The 21,132-nt window shown below is 41.7% G+C and overlaps 2 protein-coding genes across 2 annotated transcripts in view; both read right to left on the bottom strand.

Annotated features, from left to right (window-relative positions):
• Nucleotides 1-16,502, bottom strand: part of LOC140277994 (ras-related protein Rab-26) — a 73,536-nt gene extending 57,034 nt beyond the window's left edge. Inside the window, exons 1-2 of the mRNA XM_072372867.1 lie at nucleotides 15,967-16,502; nucleotides 13,623-13,733 (exon numbers count right to left, since the gene is read on the bottom strand). Of these exons, the coding sequence (XP_072228968.1) occupies nucleotides 13,623-13,733; nucleotides 15,967-16,143 (288 nt within the window). The 5' untranslated portion in view covers nucleotides 16,144-16,502. The remainder of the gene's footprint in view (nucleotides 1-13,622; nucleotides 13,734-15,966) is intronic.
• The window catches only part of LOC140277993 (arf-GAP with dual PH domain-containing protein 1), a 123,269-nt gene that overhangs the window by 49,812 nt on the left and 52,325 nt on the right, over nucleotides 1-21,132 (bottom strand). The window lies entirely within an intron of this gene.

The raw sequence follows: 21,132 nt of genomic DNA, 5'->3' as shown, positions 1-21,132 counted from the left end.
TTCATTTCACAACTCCTCAGATATATCCCGAGGCCGTGTGTCCCTAACTGTGAATAAAACAGGTCAGATTAGCTTCAGCAGCCACAACAGTAACAGGAAGTTTGCTTACTCATGCTTCAGAAATAACTAATAATGACCTGCAATGTAATATCAAAGGGGCCAGACCAGTAATTCTACTTTATTGCTACCAACCTACTTACATACAATGCTATATTGGTACTTTTATCTAAAGTATCTACCATCTCTCAATGTTGGAAAAGATTCTTCTCTATATAATTTTTTTTTTGTATATCATGCCTCCAGAAACCATTCAATCCTTTCCCCACACATGACAGCATTATCCAAACAATAGGCTGGGAATCCTATTAGGGCATGTCGTGTTCTTCCAATAAATCCAACTGGGCTTTAAAACTTCTTCTTAAGCCTGAGTGTTATCTCCATCTGTATTCACAGGACACGGCACACAAGCTCTTTCAGGTCAAGAATTCACAGAGCATATGATATTCCAGCATTTTGTTGAGACTTTGAGCTGTTGGTATGTAAAGAGAGGGGAGAGTGACAGTCCGATGAGTTCGCTGTGGTGTGACAAACAGGGGCTTTAAATGGGTTTCCTTCATGCAATCCACCTCCACTTGTATGTGCAGGATGGAGAGTGTCTTTCAGTAACTACTGGCAGTATGTTGTATTCTTTAAAATGTTTTTTCCCCAAGCGGGAGCTTCTTAGAAAGATATGACACCGTTCAAATGTTTATGGGGCCGCTTGTTCTGCTGTCTGCTTGTGCAACAAATACTATTCAGTCTTAAAAATGATGAGGTGTGGCCTTTATTGGATCAGGACTGTTGTTTTCCCAGACTGAGATCGGGGGAATTTGGGACCCAAGTCAACGCTTCCAGGTTCTGCGTCGTATTTTTTAAACCCCAACAGCACCATCTTTTTTCTTTTCTTTTTTTTCTGCATTGTGACAGGGTGCATCGTCCTGCTGAAGGCATCAGCTGTGCATAAAATATGAAAGTCGTCATCCAGTCTCAACTCTGAAGCCAATGTCCAAAGTGCCTGAAGAAGGCTGATACATTTCTCTCATTGTGACTCATTGTGATGTCAATGGCTAATTTTACTGGTGACCAGCGTCCTGGTGGTCCTTGAGAAAATAATTCCATAATAATGTAGGTTGGTGACTGGCTGACTCGAAATGCCTGGGAGCCAAAAGACGTGATCGGCAGGTCTAACAGATGAGGCTCCCAGCGGGTTCATTTAAGGCACAAACACACAAATTGCTTTGTTTCATGACTTGGATCATCATTAGAATACTTAACCTATTTTCCAGAACTATTTTGTGTGAAGAGGAGGGACGGCTGGTGGAGCCTATGTAGAATACATGTAGATAACAGTCGAAAAAGGCAAGGTTTGTTAAGAAGGCAGAGGTCAGTCACAGGTGGTTAGTCAGCGAGGGAAAGGTCACCGGCAAAAAGGCCACGAACAGCCAGGAGAACAGAGGAATGGATCAAACTGTGTACATATACCAGGAGAGAAAAGAAAAGAGTTCTGCTAACAGAGGTGTGGAACAGGAACTGAGGAGTGGGGTAACTCTAAACCAAGTAGAGAAATACAACAGAAATAATAAAGCTGTGAACATAAAAGACTGAAATACAATAAAAATAAGGTTCGGTTCAGGGTAGAAATGGTCAACTGGACTAACAGACTCAATAGAGTCTGATGTTTGTTTCTTTTCTAAAATGTTCATTCTTGTGTGGAAATAATTCATGCGGTTTGCAGGAAATCTTCCAGCAGAACGTCTACAACGTGCTGCATATCTTCACATATGTGACTGAACCGAGATGATCGATGTTCTAAACCGCACCCGTCAATGATTTTAAATGATGTGATTGAGTGGTGTGTGACTCAGAAATTGAAGGGTGCATATGTTGCTATGGCCACACAGCACAGAGAAGGCAAGTTTTCAGAGCTTCGACTGCTTCATCAGCCTCAAAATAGCTACAAGACAAACTATTTTAAGCAATACGCTGATGTGCTCGTCATAGCTTTGAGTTCTGCTCATCATTTCTCTGATCAAATCCCTTTAGGTCTTATTATTTTTATTCTTTCCTCTGTCCTTGAGTTCCACTCACTCAAAGAAAATGACTCGGCTCCTGCCGGTAATGTTTAAAAGCTTTATCATTATTCACCTGGTCAGAACAACTGTGTCATCATGAATCTTATTAAGACGAGATCAAAACAAAAGCTGAGTTTTGTTTTATGGTTTGACCGTAGTATATAAATGGGACTGATGGCGGTCGGAGCATTTATTTGCATAGAAAGAGAAGGACGTGTTTCATGTGAATGACGACGAGGCAACAACGTTCAAAGGTTTGTTTCAGCGTCAACTGCTGCTCGAACGCCATCTGAGAAGCCACTTCCTGATTCCGTTGCTTTAGGATCAGAACCTTAAAAAGACCTGAGATGGGAGTCTTCAAGGTAGCAATAAATTCCTCTTTAAGCAGTGGCTTAAAACTCAATCAAAAACTTGTATTAAAGAAACGAGAGGGGGGAGTCTAAACCGCTGTGGTTCAACCTGCTGTTTACTGAGCTGAAACACAAGCTGCAGTGAAAACATTCTGCGCTGAAGACGTCTCTGCTTTCAAAGCTGAGGGATTACTTCTGTGGAGAAAAACAGACCACAACACGCTTTAGATTTAAAGTGCATTATATCTGACATGGTTTATCAGCAACAGAGCATTTCCAGAAATGAATGAAACTTACAAAACACGAAGAAAGAAGAGATCCGCTGAAATTTAAAATGATAAGCGGCTCTCTTTACCTCAAAATCTTTCATAATAACCCCTTTTTTTTTGTTTTACCTCTAAGAAAACAGTGAGTCGACGTAATATTTGGCCAGTCCTGAGTCCAACATGAAAGGATCTACTTTTTCAGCCCTCCATGTGTGCTTGAGAATTCCAGCACAGTAAGAACAGAGCTTTACTGGAGTAAAATAAAACTTTCAGTGCTGTGGCAAATTTTGAATTACCTTCACATTAATAAAAGAAATGTCCTCAGCACAGCCCATGTGCAGCTCTAATCTGTGAATATGATCCACTACATCTGGGACAAGCAGGCAGAGAGATGACGGATTACTTAAAAGAGCATTAATTGATCACCTGGGAATTACTGTGTCCGTCCACTGCTTAAATGATAAGAATTATATAAGAGGAAGTTTGAACTTTGGCATTAAAATAGAGGGGAAGTAAAGCATACACATCTCACTTCCATTGAGTGTGTAGTAATATAGTAATATCTGTTGGGTAAAACACCAGGTTGATACGGATTCAGAATTCAGATAACCGAATCCTCATTTGAAGAGTTGGTGCAGGAAGTGTGGGTGTTTTGACTTTGCGATCAGAAGAAGCAAAAGGCTCTTTGAAGCTACCGCCTGGTCAAAAAGCAAATGAAAAGCTCTGCCAGTTCTTACGCGAGGACTGCGATTAACTCTTTAGGGAGTTTCTGACTGGTACTGACAAGATTTCCCACCAGCATGCTTATCACACAGGAATTTAATTCTGGGGGAGGGACATGTTGCTTTGCCCAATTTGGAAGCAGGTGCGACGCGACAAGACAAAATATCTATAGTAAGAAAAGTCCAACGTGAGCTGCAGAATGATGTTCCGACTCATAGCTCAACTGCAGGCCTCGCTGCAACACCGAGATGAATCACTGGACCCGTATCGTTGAGTCAGCTTTCATCGGCTCGTCTTACGTAAAGGCAACTAAAATGCTGAGCAGCTACCAAGAAAAAAAGTCTGGAAATGGTTCCCTGAGGTCTGTGTCAATAATTTGTCGGCGCCACATGTTCGGCATGTCATGCTGAGCTGCAGTCCTGTGAAGCATGACGGTGAAGATAAGGCGCAGCGTGGATCCACGTGGAGAGAAAAGAAGTTGATGCAGCTGCACCGTGATCAGGGCGCACAAGTGTGACAAATTACAAATTCTTTCCTCGCTAAATGCGAAATGAGGGAGTTTAACGCAATTCGACAATCCATCTTCCACTCATTCACTTAATGACAGGCACATGAACAAATCAAAACATCCTCAGTCAACTCCACGCATGACGAGGGCCACATAATTCGCCGCCGAGTGCTGCCTTTAAATGAAAGAGCTGTTTTTCTGATTTTTCTCCACCTTTGTGCTGTAAAAAATATCTAATTATAAAACTCATTTCCACAAGTGACTAAGATAACCTGAGGGGGCAGCCTTAGACTCCTCAAAGACAAACACAGATTTATTTATAAAAACATCTCTTGGTCAAAGCCAATAAATTTGGAAGCTGACAGGAGCATGACAATTTGGATCCCAGGCCTGGCGGGAGGGGGGGGGGGGGGGCTTCTCTGCTTAAACAGTCAGGACTGTTTTGATCTCAGTAAGGAACCGAAAGGGTCTGACGAGACTGTTTTCTTTTATTTGTAATAACTTTGCAAAGGTTTCAGGGGTATCATGTGTGGAATTTTGAGGTAGAAGATGAATGGAATCTGTTGGGGCAGAACTGGGTTTGATCCTCGACTCCTCGGAGGGTTGGCCGTCTCTCACCTGGTAGAGCGGACGCCCCATGAAGAGGTTCAAGTCTAACTTATAGCCTCCGTTAGAACTATGAACCTTTGCTGCTCTCAGTATTCAATTACAATTAGTCTGTAGACGATTTGATGCATCTTCGTGTCTTGCATCCTCAAAATCACTATAAAACCCACAGATCTATTTCATTAATACAAGTTTCAGGTGGATTGATCTGATGTATGCATGATTGACCCTCCTCATACTGAACATTCTGTACGTAACAGACAGTTCAGCTGCCCGTTTCAGTGTTGCCGTTTCTGTCAAATGAAATGTGTGACAGGAACTTCTCCTACAGCTCGAAGGTCTTTAACAGCTAACAAACCTGCGGTTCTCAACTCATTTAGCGTGCAAGGTCTTCGCTCTGAAAGGCGACACAGAATAAATGGTCTCAGAGAATAGAGTGCAGAGCAGTGCTGCGTTAATTAGTGGCCGATTATTCGAGGGTTTGTGATCGCTTTAAGTTCCGTGATGCAGATTCTTACGTACTGTGTGCATCTTCACCTGGTTTGTGCTTTCCAGTAAGTTACTCTGAATCCGGCACGTTTCCAAATGGCTGCTTTAGAGCCACTACTTCTGGGGTCTTGGGTGTTGTACAGCAGTTTAACATTGTCCAGCTGAAATATGCAAGGCCTTCCCTGAAAAGGATGCTGTCTGGATGAGATTATGTGGATTATTTGTTTGTTAATATTTAAGTTATCTCCCTTCATTCCCTTCAACTGTTTCATATTCCAAGCAACCACACCAAGGATGGGTCCTTTGTGTTTGTAACAGCCCTGATATCATCAACAATTCCATCGGATAACAATTTGCATCTCACTGAAAAATCCCTTCTGTGTGTGGCGGAGATCAACACTTTAGCCCAGACTCACTCCAGTGGAGCTGTTCAGCAGCCTTCACTGAAAGGCTGTGATTGACTTGGAAAGCGTCCAACTCTGAAACTGGTCAACTGTGAGAGTGTGAAGGAAGGCATTTCTCAGGCCAACCTGCCAAGACTAAAAACTGTCTAAAAACCAATCTGTAAATCTGACGCCACATGCAGATTTTGTCACGGCTCGTTCTGTAGCTGCAGCAACAACAAGTAAACAGTCCCCGTACACGGCAGAGGACCTCAGACAACCCTGAGACTTAAAAAAAAAAAAAAAGCCTGAAAGCCATCTGTCAGCCGCATGAGCAGAAGCTGGTAGAAGCAAGTCACTACACATTCACTGCTTTGATATGTCGTCATGGTTACTGGTCCATAACAACCGTCTCCAGGGAGCCCAACAAGTGCTTGAGAAATCATGTGATGCAAAAGCAAAAAGGTAAAAACCAAGCTGACCGACGAGCTGGACTGTGTGTGTCGGCTTACTGTGCATCCGTCAGGTCTTCAGGTCCCGTTTGCTGAAACACTGAAGAAATGCAGTTACGTTCCAGTGCAGGGAAAAAAAAACTGATGAACAAATGGAAACGTACAGCAGAGAGGATTAGAATGCCATGAAGAGGCGCAGGACATGTACGAGCTGAGAAATGGCAGCTCCACTTAGTACCAGTCCTGATACCGTTGCCCCATAGCAGGTTATCAGCATTCTGTTGATTCAAAAACACTTCAGTACAATGTGCTGCTTCCTTTTAAGAAAGCTTTCCACAAGGATGGTGAATAGACATTTTCAAGCCATCTATACCGATTACAATATGAATTCTATAGATTGTATTGGGTATACCAACAGTAATAAAAAAATTTATGGAAGCTGACAGGACAATTCTAATGGTCCCTGTGACATACTGGCGACCCAGCCGGGGTGCACCCTGCCTCTCCACTCGAGCCCTCCGTAACCCTGAGTTGGATTAAGCGGGTATAGAAAGTAGATGGATGGAACTGTCCACAGCAAATCAAACAAGTCCTAAAAGTTCCAACTTTTAGTGTACCACATTCCACATTTTAATTGACATCCCTGCAGCTGTGCCTCAGAGCAGAGGGGCTGTGGAGGTTTGGCTGCTCGGTCCCCAGCGTGTGCCTTGAGAAAGACACTAAACCTAAAACACTTTGCATCGTGCAAGTACTGGCACACATGTTCACAGATAAATATGCAGACTGCCTTTCATCCTTTTCATTTTACGCACAGAAAATTGCCTTGGGTGTACTTGGGCATTTGTGGTTACGATGCCAACAAATGTTGTCCAGTCTGGTTGGTGGAAAAGTAGTAAAGGACAGTAAAGTGAAAAGAAAGTTTAGTCTGCCTCCGATTTGTATTTCTCTGATTCCTCAGTCTTTACCAAATAAATTGAGATTCAAAGCCAGAAAAAAGAAAAACAGTCAATGATCAGTGTCTAAAATAAGATGTAGACCAGATCTATGGATCGACTGCAACAGTCATGCTGCCTGTGGATACTGAGGCAGAATCATCTTCCACAAGTGTTACATAAAATGTGCAAAAACAGGTTACTTTGAGACCAAGATAAAGTTCACTCTGCATTGCATTTACCTTCTGTGTGTTTGGGGTATAAGAAAAGTTTTCTGTCAAAAAAGCAGATCATTATGCATTTTTTGTTGAAGGCTAATTAACTGATCTAATTACTGAGATTATGGTCAGGATCTGTCGCTTCTACCTCACACTGCCAGCACTAAAATTAACACATTTCCCATGGACACTGTTGCTTGTTAAGCAAAGCAGCCTGGAATCCCACAAGCCTAATTCTCACTGCAACATTTCAGCCTTGAAAACAGCTGCTGAGTATGTTCTTGAGCAGAGAGCCAGCCTGAGCTGAGGTTGATGACAATAACAAGCAACTAAACTCACTACCTCAAGCATCTCACGAACGTCAGGGGGGGTAAATGGGGGTTCGTCTGGTTAAACCTGTATGCCCTCCATCACAACACACAGAAAACATTCACTTTGATAACAGTGGAAGATAATTGGACCTTTTCTTCCAGGTTTCTGCCATAAAGTGATGGACAGTAGCACTTTCTGACTCAGGGGGGAGGTTACTTAACTGCCACATATAGGGGCAGAAGCCTGTGCCACATCAGATATAAATGTTACTCTTTCTTCATCAATTTTAGCTCTTAAAGTTGGTTTCAGAGGAACAGCACACTCATCCAGCAGTCAATGTTAACATTCAAACTTCTTTCTGCTGAAGAAGAGGCTGGAAGTGACCGTTTAAAATGTGATGTCAGTAAAACAGTTGGGTTGACTGTAAAGGTCTCAGTTCACATCACCCACCGATAACATCTGCTTCATCTCAAAGAACCTTACTTATATCGCCTAGTTTTCTTGTTGCAAAAGTATCCATTTTCTGAGGACTATTATTGCTCAAGTGGTTTCAATCCTTTCATCATCTATTATTGACAGATTTTAGAGCCCTGGGCTGCATCATCACCTCACTTACAAGTAAAACTGTGAGCGGTACGGACTTTAGCTGTTTAATGCTTAATACAGTTAGTGCAATCCTGTGGAAACGTACACCTCTGACACGTGCTCTGGTTCATCATTCTTCTTGTTACAAATCACACCACAGCGCACTGCTTTTATACAATCAGGCTTTTAAAATGTCAACAACTCAAAATTCAGGAACTGTCTTGTGTGGGAAGATGTCTCTTTCACACGCACACTAATATACATTTAAAAAAAACATACCCACGGCAAATCACAAGTTCTCCCAGGAAAAGACAAAAAAACCCAAAACAAAACAAAAACCTGAGCAAGAGCAGCGTTAGAAGTGGATTTCTGATGCATCATCTCTTTCTGTCAGGAGATGGAACAGGAAGACAAGACTGGCAGAAGTTTGGATGAGGCCCTTTTTCTCCACCCTCTGCAGGGTGCTGACACCTCCACCTCATTATCTTGAAGGTCACTGCTGCAGATTCCTGATGGTGCTGAAAAGTGCTGCTTTAACACTCACTGCTGCACTAACTGACAGAATATATCAACTTATGGGCAGCAAATTAGGACGCTTCAGAGTGTGATGGACACCGAGGCTTCGGCGCTTGCAGCTGTGTTCTCATATTCACACTTGGCCAAAGTTACAAGTTGACAGCAAGTAATAAGCTTGATATATTTCCCTGCTGATAGGAGTTTATAACGTTGGAACTTTAAAGTTTAATCAGAGCCTTTCACATCTGCTGTACACCAGAAAACTAACTTGGCGACAACAGAAAGGACACACTGAACTCCGTTCTCACAGGTCTAAATAGTCTTTATGAGCAGTTTAACTTTGAAGCAAATTTTCCAATTTTCATTAAGCACGAAGTATAAGTCAGTCCGACCCCTGCAGCTTCCTGATATTAATCACATCTCCTACAATTAATTAAGATATTCAGAGCTTCTTTTCTGTGGGGAGATTTACCCACAGATCAACTACAAATGACGTTATGCGAGTATTTGGAAGTTAAGATCAGAGCCACGTTACTAATGCCGTTTAAGGCCACGTGCTCTCCCACACTGCCTCTACCCGTCACCTTTTTATTGCACCCCGCATACACGCCACATTATTTCAAAGGATGTGTGAGATTTCCATCACAAACAGGCCAATTAATTTAAAAGAAAATACACTCACTGGCCACTTTATTAAGTTTAATTGCTTGTTAACACAAATAGCTAATCAGCCAATCGCATGGCTGCAGCTCAATGCATTTAGGCATGTGGAGGTGGTCAAGACAACTTGCCCAAGTCCAACCTGAGCTTCACAATGGGGAAGAACGGGGATTTAAGTGACTTTGAACGAGACTACAATCCGCACGAGCTCACCAAAATTGGACAATAGAAGATTATAAAGATGCTGTCTGGTCTGACGAGTCTGAGTTCAGCTGCAACATTCAGATGGTAGGGTCTGAATTTGGCATAAACAACATGAAAGCATGGACCCATCCTGCCGTGTATCAACAGTTCAGGCTGGTGGTGGTGGTGTAATGGTGTGGGGGATATTTTCCTTCGCACACTTTGGGCCCCTGAGTACCAACTGAGCATCATTTAAAATGCTGCAGCCTGCCTGAGTATTGTTGCTGACCGTGTCCATCCCTTTATGACCAGTGTACCATCTTCTGATGGCTACTTCCAGCAGGATAATGCACCATGTCACAAAGCTCATATCATCTCAAACTGGTTTCTTGAACATGACAATGACTTCACTGTACTCCAGATCTCAATCCAACAGAGCACCTTTGGGATGATTGGCATCATAGAGGTGCAGCCAACAAATCTGCAGCAACTGCGTGATGCTTTCATGTCAATATGGACCAACATCTCTGAGGAATGTTTCCAACACCTTGCTGAAAGTATGCCACAAAGAATTAAGGCAGTTCTGAAGGCGAAAGGGGATCCAACCTTTTACTAGCAGGTGTACCTAATAAAGTGTTCGGTGAGTGTATGTTCCCAGACAAACTTAACATTCAGACTTCTTCTAACTATCAATTAAGCAACGTTTGGAGTCGACAGAGGAGAAACATCAACCCAGAAGGGCTTTTTAGCCTTGGGTAAGAGTGGCCAAATCCTAACCATCGTTCATTATATTGTGTATACAGAACTGACCGACGCAGAACTGACACACTCGAGTTTTTTTTCTTTTCTTAATAGGTCTCCTTGCTAAAGAAACACAGAAAGTAGCTTTTAAAGTCACACCACTTCTGCTTCACATTCAAGAAAATTCTTACAAAACAAAGAAGTGTAAAACCCACTGATAGTCCTTGATTTGTTCATCTAAAAACCACGTGGGCCTGCGATTCAATAACAAGCCGGTGAAGCTGGCGCATTACAGAGCGGCTCTTTCAGTCTTCAGCTCAGCCTGCTAATGATGAACACAATCTGTCAGTAAGCAGGTGCGCAGGACCTCAACAGCAGACACGAAGCAGGACACTCAAAAGGTGAGTGACGGTAAAAGCGCTTTAAAGTCGTGTGATGATGTATGGATAAAAGATGAAGACAGGCTTCATTACCCTTCACAAAATGAGGAGCAGGAATTATGAATGAAGAGCCCAGCGTCAAGGTGAAGAAATGGCTAGTTCCCCAAGACAGGAACATGGCAAAACACTGTGCCAATCGCAATTCCTGTTGTCTCAAAAGCTAAATCTATACCAAGAGCCATCACACCCAGGTCACTGTGTGGTTGGAGCTTCTGCCATTAGGCAGGGCGTACAGGACAATAAAAACAGGAACAAACTGCCTAAAGAACCGGATTTATCCCAAGGTCTTTGTTTTCCATTTCTTTTCTGTGAATATGGAGGGATGAGCTATTTTGGGGTGGGGGGGCATGTGTGGTATGTGTTAATGCTTTTAAATAGTAATGTACAGGTCATTTTTGTGTTATTTCTTCAATTTTTTTATTAGGACATTGACAATACAAAGATTTATCTGTTTAATAAAGGCTTTGCAAGAGAAACATTTATTTTTCTCTTTCCCTGGAATTTGAATCTATAAAAAGTTTCCCCTTCATCTCTCTCTACAGTGCTTCAGGCAGTGATAATGACCATTATTTTCCTGCTGCAAGGGTCTCTATAAACACAGATAAAAGACATTTATCTATTTTTACCTCTTCAGTGTGAAAAGACGGCTTTGTATTTGAGACACGTGGGGACGTATGAAGCTTTATTCTACTTCTATTTTCAGTCACTGCCACAAGAAAGCAGCATTTGTTACAAAATTGCTTGGTTCAATGCAACCTTAGTTCTTTTTCTGAGAATCGACCATGCAAGACCTTTACATATAACTCCAGGCTTTGTGAAACAGGTTCTCAAAGCTTATGAAATCTATTAGCATCCGGTAGACCCACCACGTCTTTGGCAGTACACAAAGGCTGGGTATGTGATGTTTGTGGAAGTATTCTTCATCTGCTGCACTGGTAGCAAAGCGTTCAACGCCAGCCAGCAATGACTGGTTTGCTGGGGCTGAAGCAACACAGGTTGCACTGAGTAGGAGGATAGTGGAGCCTTGGGCAGGAGAACCAAGGAAGCATCAAAGAGACGTTTCTCACACTCCAGATGAAAAGAAACTGTAGAGGAAGGATCCCCGTCTAAAACAGAAAGTGATCAATGGTGAGAACACATCAGTGTTTGTGTAATGACTCAGAAGCAGAGGAAGTTAGACGGCTGTTCTGCTGTGATAAAAATGTTAGGAGACGTTGTTCATGAGCCTCTGCATGCAGACATCGGGGTGCTGCTGTTTGTAGTGACTGTGCTCATCAGGCATGTATGTATGTATGCAGGGTCTTTAAACAGACCTCATACAGTTACCATAAGAACAAGAACGGTTGTGTTACAGCACATTTGTCAAGGGTAGCGTCAGGCTTCCTTACTAATGTCTGCAGCTTTAAGGCACCTGCCTCACAGGTGAAGAATCAAGTAAAAACCAAAAGGTGTCAATTAATACATAACCTCAGGCATCAAACAAGGCTGCATCAATATTGTGCGTTCAGCTCTACTGCTTCTTCCTGTCATGGGCTTTAATATAGTGGAATTTGACATCTTCGTACTGCACACTTGCTCCGCTATAAACCGCTCTGGTTGACAGCATCGGTGAAGCAGGGCTCCGAATGCTTCCTCGGGGAAGGTTTTTCCAAACCGCCGTGTCAGATTCTGCTGGAATCTTGCTTCAGGGAGCAACAAGACAGTAAAAGAGCGAGACGGGTCACTGCTTCTCATCTGTGGCTGTGACACTTAATGTTTTTTTTTACTGGCACTGTAACCATCTTCTGGAATCCCCCCAAAGCCCTAATGGGGCAGTAATTTGGGTTTGTCATTAGCAGTAAAGAAAAATAAAAAAGATGGATCAAAGATTAAACACATCATTCAAAATCCACTTCTTTTATTTCACTTCGCCTGGTTCAGAGACGTGTTCTGTGGAAAGCACCCACGTACAGGTACAGCTTCAGGAGGCACAAAGAAAAAAGAGCCAGCGTGTCAACATCTAAAACTCATAATTCAGAATCACAACCATTCTTTATGAAACTACCCACTTCCAGTCAAAGAGCAATTTTGCTGATGCTATCCTTAAAACAATGCTGAGAGGAGGTGTTCAGACTTTAAGGGGATTGATGCACAAGGGTTGGTTTCTTTCTCAAGGACAGCATCCGTGTATCTGTGGAAACGAGGAGTGTGGTGCTGGAAAACAGCCCGAGCAATGCAACAGAGTTTAGACTTGAGACATCTAATGACAAAGCAAATGTTTGGAAGAAAAGTCTATGATTCAAACACTGTTTTAATATAATAAGTCACAGGTACTGAAAGCCATGAAAGACACAGTCAAGGAGCACTGGGAGGAGTGCCGGCTTTGATGCTGCCATTCTTTTTAGAAATATGCAAAGTTAATCCTCTGCAGACATTTCACTTCTTTCTCTTCCTGCTATGCTGTGCGATTATGCTCATTTTGTGTTTCCAAATGCATCATTTCAGGAAACTTTTGTTGTATATTTTCTAATTCGCTTTCACTTGACAATGGTTAGGGTAAGGACATGTGGTTCGGGTTAGAAAATGTTATTTACTGTGGTTCATTGCACATCACATGAACAGTGCCCTACACTAAGCAGAGAGTATGTTGCAGTGTCAGAATTTCTACCCATGGACTGAGACACTACTTCATTGTGGACAAGCATTACACATTTTCTGGTGAGGCTGGGCTGTTTGGAGTGTTTTGTTTCCAGTGCAGAGGAACAAAGTTTGCCAGTTGCTTCGTCAATTAATCATTTCCAGTTGGCAACTAGTTGAGACATTTCTCTTTAATACCCGACTTTCAGAAAGGTATTAAAGATGATTCATAGAAAGTTTTCTAAAAAAGTTTGGAATGCTTCAGGAGCCTCAAACTGTTTTTCTTCATGTACGCCGCCGCAAAAAAAAACAAGTGCGTCGCCCATTTTGAGAGCTCAGATGAAGATTTAGAAGCAGTCAAACGTTTCTGGTTTTTTTCCTTTGGCATGAAACGTCAGCCAGTACATACTAAAGATGGGAGTCGAAGTGTGCGCTTTTTTAGTCACATGACAAGACATCAGTTCTTCTAAAGCACCAAAGAGAACCACTTCCAAACATTTTACTGTCATGCTGAACTAAGGTAGCGCTTACCCTGAAGTCGATGCCCACAGTGGAGATGAAGCTCCCGGCGAGAAATGCTCCATCTTTGAAGCGGACCAGCAGACAGGTCTTTCCAACGCCTGAATCCCCCACCAGCATCACCTGAGACACACAGACAGTGGAAGAGTTAACATATTGGTTGATAAAATCCAAAGCCTTTGTGTGTGTTGAAAGAAAGAACAAGCTCAGGAGACAACTCATCTAAATATACACCAGTTCAGGTGAAAAGAAAATTGGCATTAGCGCTCGGTCCACTGGCACAAGATTGACAGTCTATTGCAAATTTTTCCAACATCTTTTTCCCACATCATTTATAGGCTGGCACCGACACAGATCTCATGATTGACTGAGCTTTATTTGCAGTGATTACAGGTGATGTCCGAGGCTTTCATCTGCCCCAGCTGTGTGCGTAATAAAGTCAGCGAGAGCATCTATCTGTCCACCTGTTCATGAGGTGATAACTAATACCACCCACATGAAGATTCATTACCCTTTCATTTATGCTTCATTCTATTTATGTGCATCGATACTCATTATCAATTATGCATCACTTCATCTACAAAAACAAGTCTTTGAATATCTCAGGGCCAGTTCAGATGATAGAGAAGCAACACTAGTGGCTTCTTCGGTCAGTGAAAGTGATGACATTCTGTCATTCAGATGCAGGCCACGTTTACAGTGACATTTCTTTTGCAAAAGAAATATCTGTGACATGTTTGAGTAAAAAGACCAGAGGACTACAATGCCACTGTGCTATTCTCAGCCTCTGCTTATAGATGCTGATTTAGGGGGACGGTGGAGTGAGCCACTTGACTGGAAGTTTTATTCTCAAATAACATTTTCCTCATCTGCAGTTCAAAACTGCATCAGAGTTCGTGGGCCGCGTGTACGTTTGATAAACCCTGAGATTCCAGTTCCAGTGGTTCATCTGAAATACAGTCAGTTGTTCAAGGCTTAACAGTAAGTTCAAGTTCAATCAATATTTGGACTTGGGTTCAGGTGTTGTGTTATGCTTAATGATGCTATATTTGATAACAAATGGGAACTTCTTACTTACAAATGGAAATAAATAAAAAAATATATAAAATCTGATGTCCTTGTTGGCAATTCATGTTAAGGTTCACCAACCCAGACGTCTGCATATGAAGTCGGGTAAGAAAGTAGCTAAACTGTTTTTTTTTTTTTTTTACTTTTACTTATTTCTAAGTAAACTATACAGCCGCCAATGAGAATTTGATGTTATTCACAAAAAAAATTTCCCGCTTCCAAGGTACAGCGAACGCAACATGACGTGAAGGTGGAGGTAAAGATGGCAAGAATGGATTACTCCACTCCGAGCTGGGTCTGTGCCAACCTCAGTGGCTCATTTGATTACATATTTTCAGAACTAGGCAGGGCAACAACAAAAAAAAAAGGGCACTGAGCTTTTAACTGAATAGTTCCTTCAGAAACAATAATTAGCCTGCATTAAACAGGTTGTCGAACCATTCCAACTCCAATTTTTGCGCCAAATGAACAAATAAAAAGAACAACGAAGACACAGCCGATAGCCACACTTATCACAACAAGAGCTATGAAAACGTTATGATCAGAAGAATATACAGTAAGAGTCTGAAATCAGTTTAACAAGCTTAAACACGGTAAAAAAAGAAAAAAAGTGTTGTGTAGCGATGTGCAGGGACATACTTTATCAGTTCCAGTCGACAGAAAAAGGCCCTCGCGTGCTGCTGTTAATTGCTATCATTAATTATGGAAATCTGGCTCCATCGTCTCCTCTATGTTATTGCACTGGACTGTGGTTGTGGAGCACAAAGTGACGAAGGCAGGACACAAATTGAGCTGTACACTAAATATATTACTTGTGTATTTTGTTTGGAGAGCAAATACTTAAGTCCCCCACCTTCCCTGCAAGGACTATAGTTGTACATTAAATCATTTGAAAGGTCACATTTTACTGTACCGGGAGTAGGAAGTGTTTTAAAACGGTCTATCCAACGAAAGCCAAAATTATTCCCCGGCTAAATGAAAATTCCGATACTAAATATCGAAAAAGTTTGTCGAATTAACATTCTGCTCGACGTGGCTTTTAACCCGAGACTTAACATTTATACATGTTGTCGTATCACATTGACATGAAAGCACTCAAAGTTTACGACAAATAGTTTTAAAAAACCCTCTTCATCGCACCAAAATGGGCTTTTAAAAACGACAGAACAGACTCAAACCACCACAGGTGGAGCCAGTTCTGTTTAATTAGCCCCCGAAAAACTTGCACCTGCTTCTCCGCTAATTATCGCGAGCCCTAGTTGTAAGACACGAAAGCTCGTTCGCTCACCTTGAAGGCGATATCGTAAAACTCTCCGCTGTTGCTGATGGACGGTCTGCTCGGGTAAACCAGTCCGGTGGACGGAGCAGCTGCTGCGGCCAAACCTTTCCCAGTCCGCCCGCTGCTCGGAGACGCCTTTGGGCTCTTGGAGCTCCCTTTACCCTTCACTGCCTTCTTCCTGGACATGGCTGTGATAACCTGTTTAGCTTCAGGCAATTAAAATAAGATGAGAGTGTGGGGGGGGGGAACGAAATGGTCTTTCTTTTTTTTTTTTCCTTTCTTTCAGTGCACTTTTCCTTCTTCAGTTCTGGTCGACGTCACGTTTAAGCGAGAGAAGTTCACCTGTGCGTCAAAACCATGACTGTGCGTAAAGCGGACAAAAATTGGCACCGTGGAGAAGCAGCTGTTGTCCCGCTGGTGCTGCTGAATGACTAAAAACCTCGAGTATATCCACGGTGGAAGCAGCACTATCCCCGCCTCTCTATCTCTCGGACTGTGGTGTTGGGAGCGAGTGAAAGTATGGTTGTTACGGCGTATAAAGGGAAGAATACACTAAAAACAAAAACAGTAACGTATATATTGAAGGTAATTTTGAACATACAGCTTCAGGTCCAAGGCTGAGCTCCAGCGCATAATCAATGCTGCTTAATTTTGATGGGCAAAAAGACGAACTGATATTAATTAAGCGATGCACCAGCGTTTAAATTAACCCCAATTTACATTCCAAACCAAACCATTTGAATGCAGCGTTCCAAGACCGGATGTAGCAGCTTATCATTACAATTCACTTTGAAAAACCCGAGTATTACTTGACCGCACTGAAAGAGACACTGAATTCAGTTTGTAATTCAAGAAATGTTGCAGAAATAAAAGGGAAATTCTATCTTGGGTTGTATTTTCCTTTTAGAGTTGCAGCTTGGTACTGGCGCCGATTCACACTTCCAGAGGTTTGTGACAGCTTGTTGAAGCAAGCTTTGCTTTTCACTGCAGTCACTGTCAAACATGAGTCTGACCAGTATCAGACAGCTCCTCCGGGGCTGCACACATCTATCAGACATTCAGCAGGAATACTGTATCTGAAACATGTTGGCACTGGTCCACAACCCTACTTTACATGAAGTATTGGCTTTACAGATTGGCTCCATCAATACCCACCCAATTAAGCTCAAATTAATTTGTTTGAACTAGTTTTAAACTGGACCACTTTCATCTTACCATTTCCTCTAGGCGATCAGTAAATGCTTGACTAACTCGTTCAGTTGATGAGTGTTAAATCTAATAGATTTACTCTGTTTAATAGCCATTCAGCCAGTGATCAGTCTCAACCATTTATCAACAACCTATGTCTAACAATTCCAGCTAATTTAGGTATACTGCTAGCTAACTATCCCAGCTCTTAATCTATTATGGCTAATACATTAATTTAGCCTCTCATAAGTTTAACTACTGATTTCCAACTATTTTGAGAAACATTCTATTCAGAAAAATTACCACACAACAGTGTGAAAACATGAAAACTGTTGATTCTTGTGTAGATAAACCTTACACTTAGGCTACATAACGTAGGCTGTACGCCTATTTTGAACGTGAACTTAACCATTGCATTTGCAGAAATATTTTTTCAAAATTTTGTTTTTAAATTTGTCAAATAAAAATGAAATTTTAATTGCTGTCAAGATGTTTTTTTTTAATGGTTAATCTGGTAGACTATAGGTCAGACTATTAAAACAGTATATATTTTTTGTGGTCCTGTAAAATATGACGATATGCTGTTCTGGATCCTTTTAATTTTTCTCCATTTGATTTAAGGTTTTGTTTTGGCGCGGATGACGAATACAGGAAGTTGAACTTGTGGAACGCAAGAAAATCCGGTGTTGGTTTTCAAAATAAAACTGCTTTTTGCGAGCGCGACGCCTCTGACTTGCTCCCGGTAGATCGAAATCACAGTACAATCAAAATGAACACGGACCCTTTTGGTTGTTAATAATTACGATGTAATGGTGAAAATACTATCATGGTGTGTCGCACCCTGGGCATATTATTTAAACTGTTAGCTATACTTTTAGCTGGTAAGTTCCAGTTGTTCGTTATAGTACGTATGTACAAGATGGAAACTGCCACAGTTACAACATCAATCTCTGGGGGGTTTGAATTGATGTTTTGAGGCGCAGAGTTCGACATGTTGACTGTTGCCTCTTTTCATTAAACTGGGACCACCGATCGGTAGATTCCGCACAGTTAACAAATAACCCAGATAGACTATGCTCACCTATACAGAAGCAACCAACCAGTTCCACCCTAAAGCATATTTTTAAATATATTTCACCTCTAAATGGAACGGAAACTATGGACACCATAAATTTATTAGGTAAAAGTCCAGATCAAGTCAGAAGTAGGGCCATTTTTTCTCTCTCAAGTTGTTTAATTGTTCAATTTTGGGAACAATTGAAATTGTTAATCATACCTTTGCTGGAAGTTGTAATCTTTAATAACTGTCTGAACATTAATAAGTGGCTGGCCAATTTGTGTAAGACCATGTCATGTACTTTAACCATTCAAAACAACAAACCATTGCAGCGAGGTGATAAATCAAAATAAAGCCAGTCAGAAGAATTTCTCCTTTTCTGTTAGCCCCCTGTTCTTCTGTTAAGAAAAAATGTCTTATTTCAGAGAGAGAATAAACTGCAGTTCTGATGTAATGTTTCACCGACTAACAGTATGAATGTCATGGTTGTGAACAGATGAAAAACTAACACAATCTAAATGCTTTCTTGTTCATATTTTCACCAAAATTCCCTGCTGATCACTCATATTTCCTTCATTTACATTCCTGGGTTTGCCCCTGTGCATGCAGAGGTTTATTACTTCCTGTGCATAGAAGAAAATTATTCCCTAACAGGGTCACTGAAGAACGAGCAGGTTCCATGAAAATACCAACATTCACTCCTTTATATTCAGTGACTCTCTACCTTCAAGAAAGCACATTTTCCTATACCTGCTGTGACTATACATGCTCCATAAGACATGTTATTTAACCATAAACACCAAGAATAATCTGCCTGCTTCCCTGTTCTCATCAGCTCGACATTCTCTGTCTTATCGTAAGCTCTTTCTTGGAGAAGAATTGCAAAGCGTAATTATTCCTCCCGCCTATTTTAGTTAGATTTGCACCTGAGGTCTGCCTTGCTACAAAGACAGCTCTGCACAATCTTATTGTTGATTCACTGCTGATGTGATTCTCTCTCCTCCGGCAGATAGATTTTGCCCAGCAGGGAATTCAACCTCCACCTCATCCCTTTTGGTCGCACCCAGTCTTTGCGTGTCGCTGCTGCCTCTTGCTTTAATTTGATGTCAGATGACAACTGGGGAAAAAGCCAAACCGAAGCCGTCACATAAAGTTGGGAGAAAAGGCTGCCAAAGTGAATCTGAAAGGAGGGATTTATTTGCGGTCCGGAGGCGGTTAACATAGCAAACAAGATGTAGATACGTTTGAAGAGGAGGCCATTAAATACACCCTGGCTGTGCAAGTGTTGCATTGTCAAAAACCAATGAGCTGCAAACAACAGGAAGAGCACACACACCCATCCATGACCGATGTCCTAATATAGTTTCGACTTAAACCAAAGTGACTGAGAACTCTGCTGAGTTGCTTGTTTGTACAGCTCACAGCACCTTTTAATGGAGACGGAACGCGTTCATTTTTAAACGCATCAAAGTGGAAAGTAAATCATCTGATGCAACATAGAAATACTTCACCCAGCTTTTCTGCCCCTTGTAGCCTGCACTTTAACTTGTGCTGCAGCTGGATTGTGCTGATTACAGCTGTGCTTGTGGCTGAAGTACCAGCTGTGAGAAGTTTTTGACACGACTCAGTGCTCTAAGAGAAGATGGCATCGATGCTTACATTGGTGGACAATGTAAGACAAAGAGAGAAATACTGATGGATTTTTTTGTGTTGGAAAGGATGTTTCCACCCTCCTCCCAACTTGTTTCATAAAGAGTTTGATTCTACCAACTAGTTCTGTGTGTTTTCCAAAGCGCTTGGCCTTGAAACACTTTTCAAACCAAGGATTTCCAGATTTCTGTGGAACAAACTGTCCATCATGTCAGGTTAGCTCGCAGCTGTTTTTTTAAAAGAAGAAAAAAAGGTGATGCAACATAAAACGTCAGTTTGCATTAAATCCCTGAATTGCAGCTTTCCCGACTTGAACCTTTCAAGTATTTCTCTGTGACCACCAACCCGTTTCATTTGATTTATCCAAACTCTTATTTTGCTGTTGTAGATGACCAAGTGAACATTGAGAACATCAACCCACAGACATAACACTTTTTCTGGGGGTTATTTAGCATGTGTTGCATAACCTAATTCTCCTTTGACCGGAGTCTGTAAGCTTCTAACGTAAAACCATGCAGGAAGAAGCAGGAAAAACCCCAAAAACATCTCAAATATTAAAAGAGCCTGTTTTCAGATAAAACATTTTCTGTGTCGATGCACCCAGTAGTACACCGTTCCTGAGGCATTATTGGATTTCTTAGACATTATTGTGCTGCGTGTCTGGAGAGAATATTGATGTTTATCCCTTGACTAGAAGCTCAGAAAGTTACAGCCAAACCTTTATAAGCTGTGCAAAAACATCCCGAATAAACATAAAAGCTCATTTCATACCGCAGGCTTCTGCTAGCTACGTTTGCTCCTGTCATTTCTGAGTGAACTGCGTCATACTGAATGATCCTTTACCCGGTTTATAGCCTCAGATGATTTTTATATTTCACTCTGCCGTAGGCTGCACAGCAAATTGGTCTTCTTTTTCTGGAGAACTGATATAGTATATTGCAACACCATCATATTTCTGCTTGACAGTATTTATCCAAGATGTCAGTGAGGTAAAAATAAAGATCTAATGTTTCATTTGAACATAAACAAATCAATAACTACAGTTCTGGTTTTCCTTATTAATCATCGCTTCAGACATATGGTTTGGCTGCACAGTAGTTCTGAGACAAACGGACTGAATGTTTGTTGAATGCTTCCACCTCTTGTAGAAACTAGACCCCAGTCGCAGAGCAGACTGGTAAAGGTCTCAGATTTCCTTGCTCGCACTGTGAGGTCTTTAACACGTTGTTGGACAGAGACAGTTTGATTTAAAAGAAAGGTTGGACTGCCAGCAGCACTTT

The sequence above is a fragment of the Leuresthes tenuis genome, unplaced genomic scaffold, assembly GCF_036924035.1.
Source record: "Leuresthes tenuis unplaced genomic scaffold, fLeuTen1.0.hap1 SCAF_20, whole genome shotgun sequence".
Classification (NCBI taxonomy): domain Eukaryota; kingdom Metazoa; phylum Chordata; class Actinopteri; order Atheriniformes; family Atherinopsidae; genus Leuresthes; species Leuresthes tenuis.
This window is presented reverse-complemented; position numbering and strand designations above follow the sequence as displayed.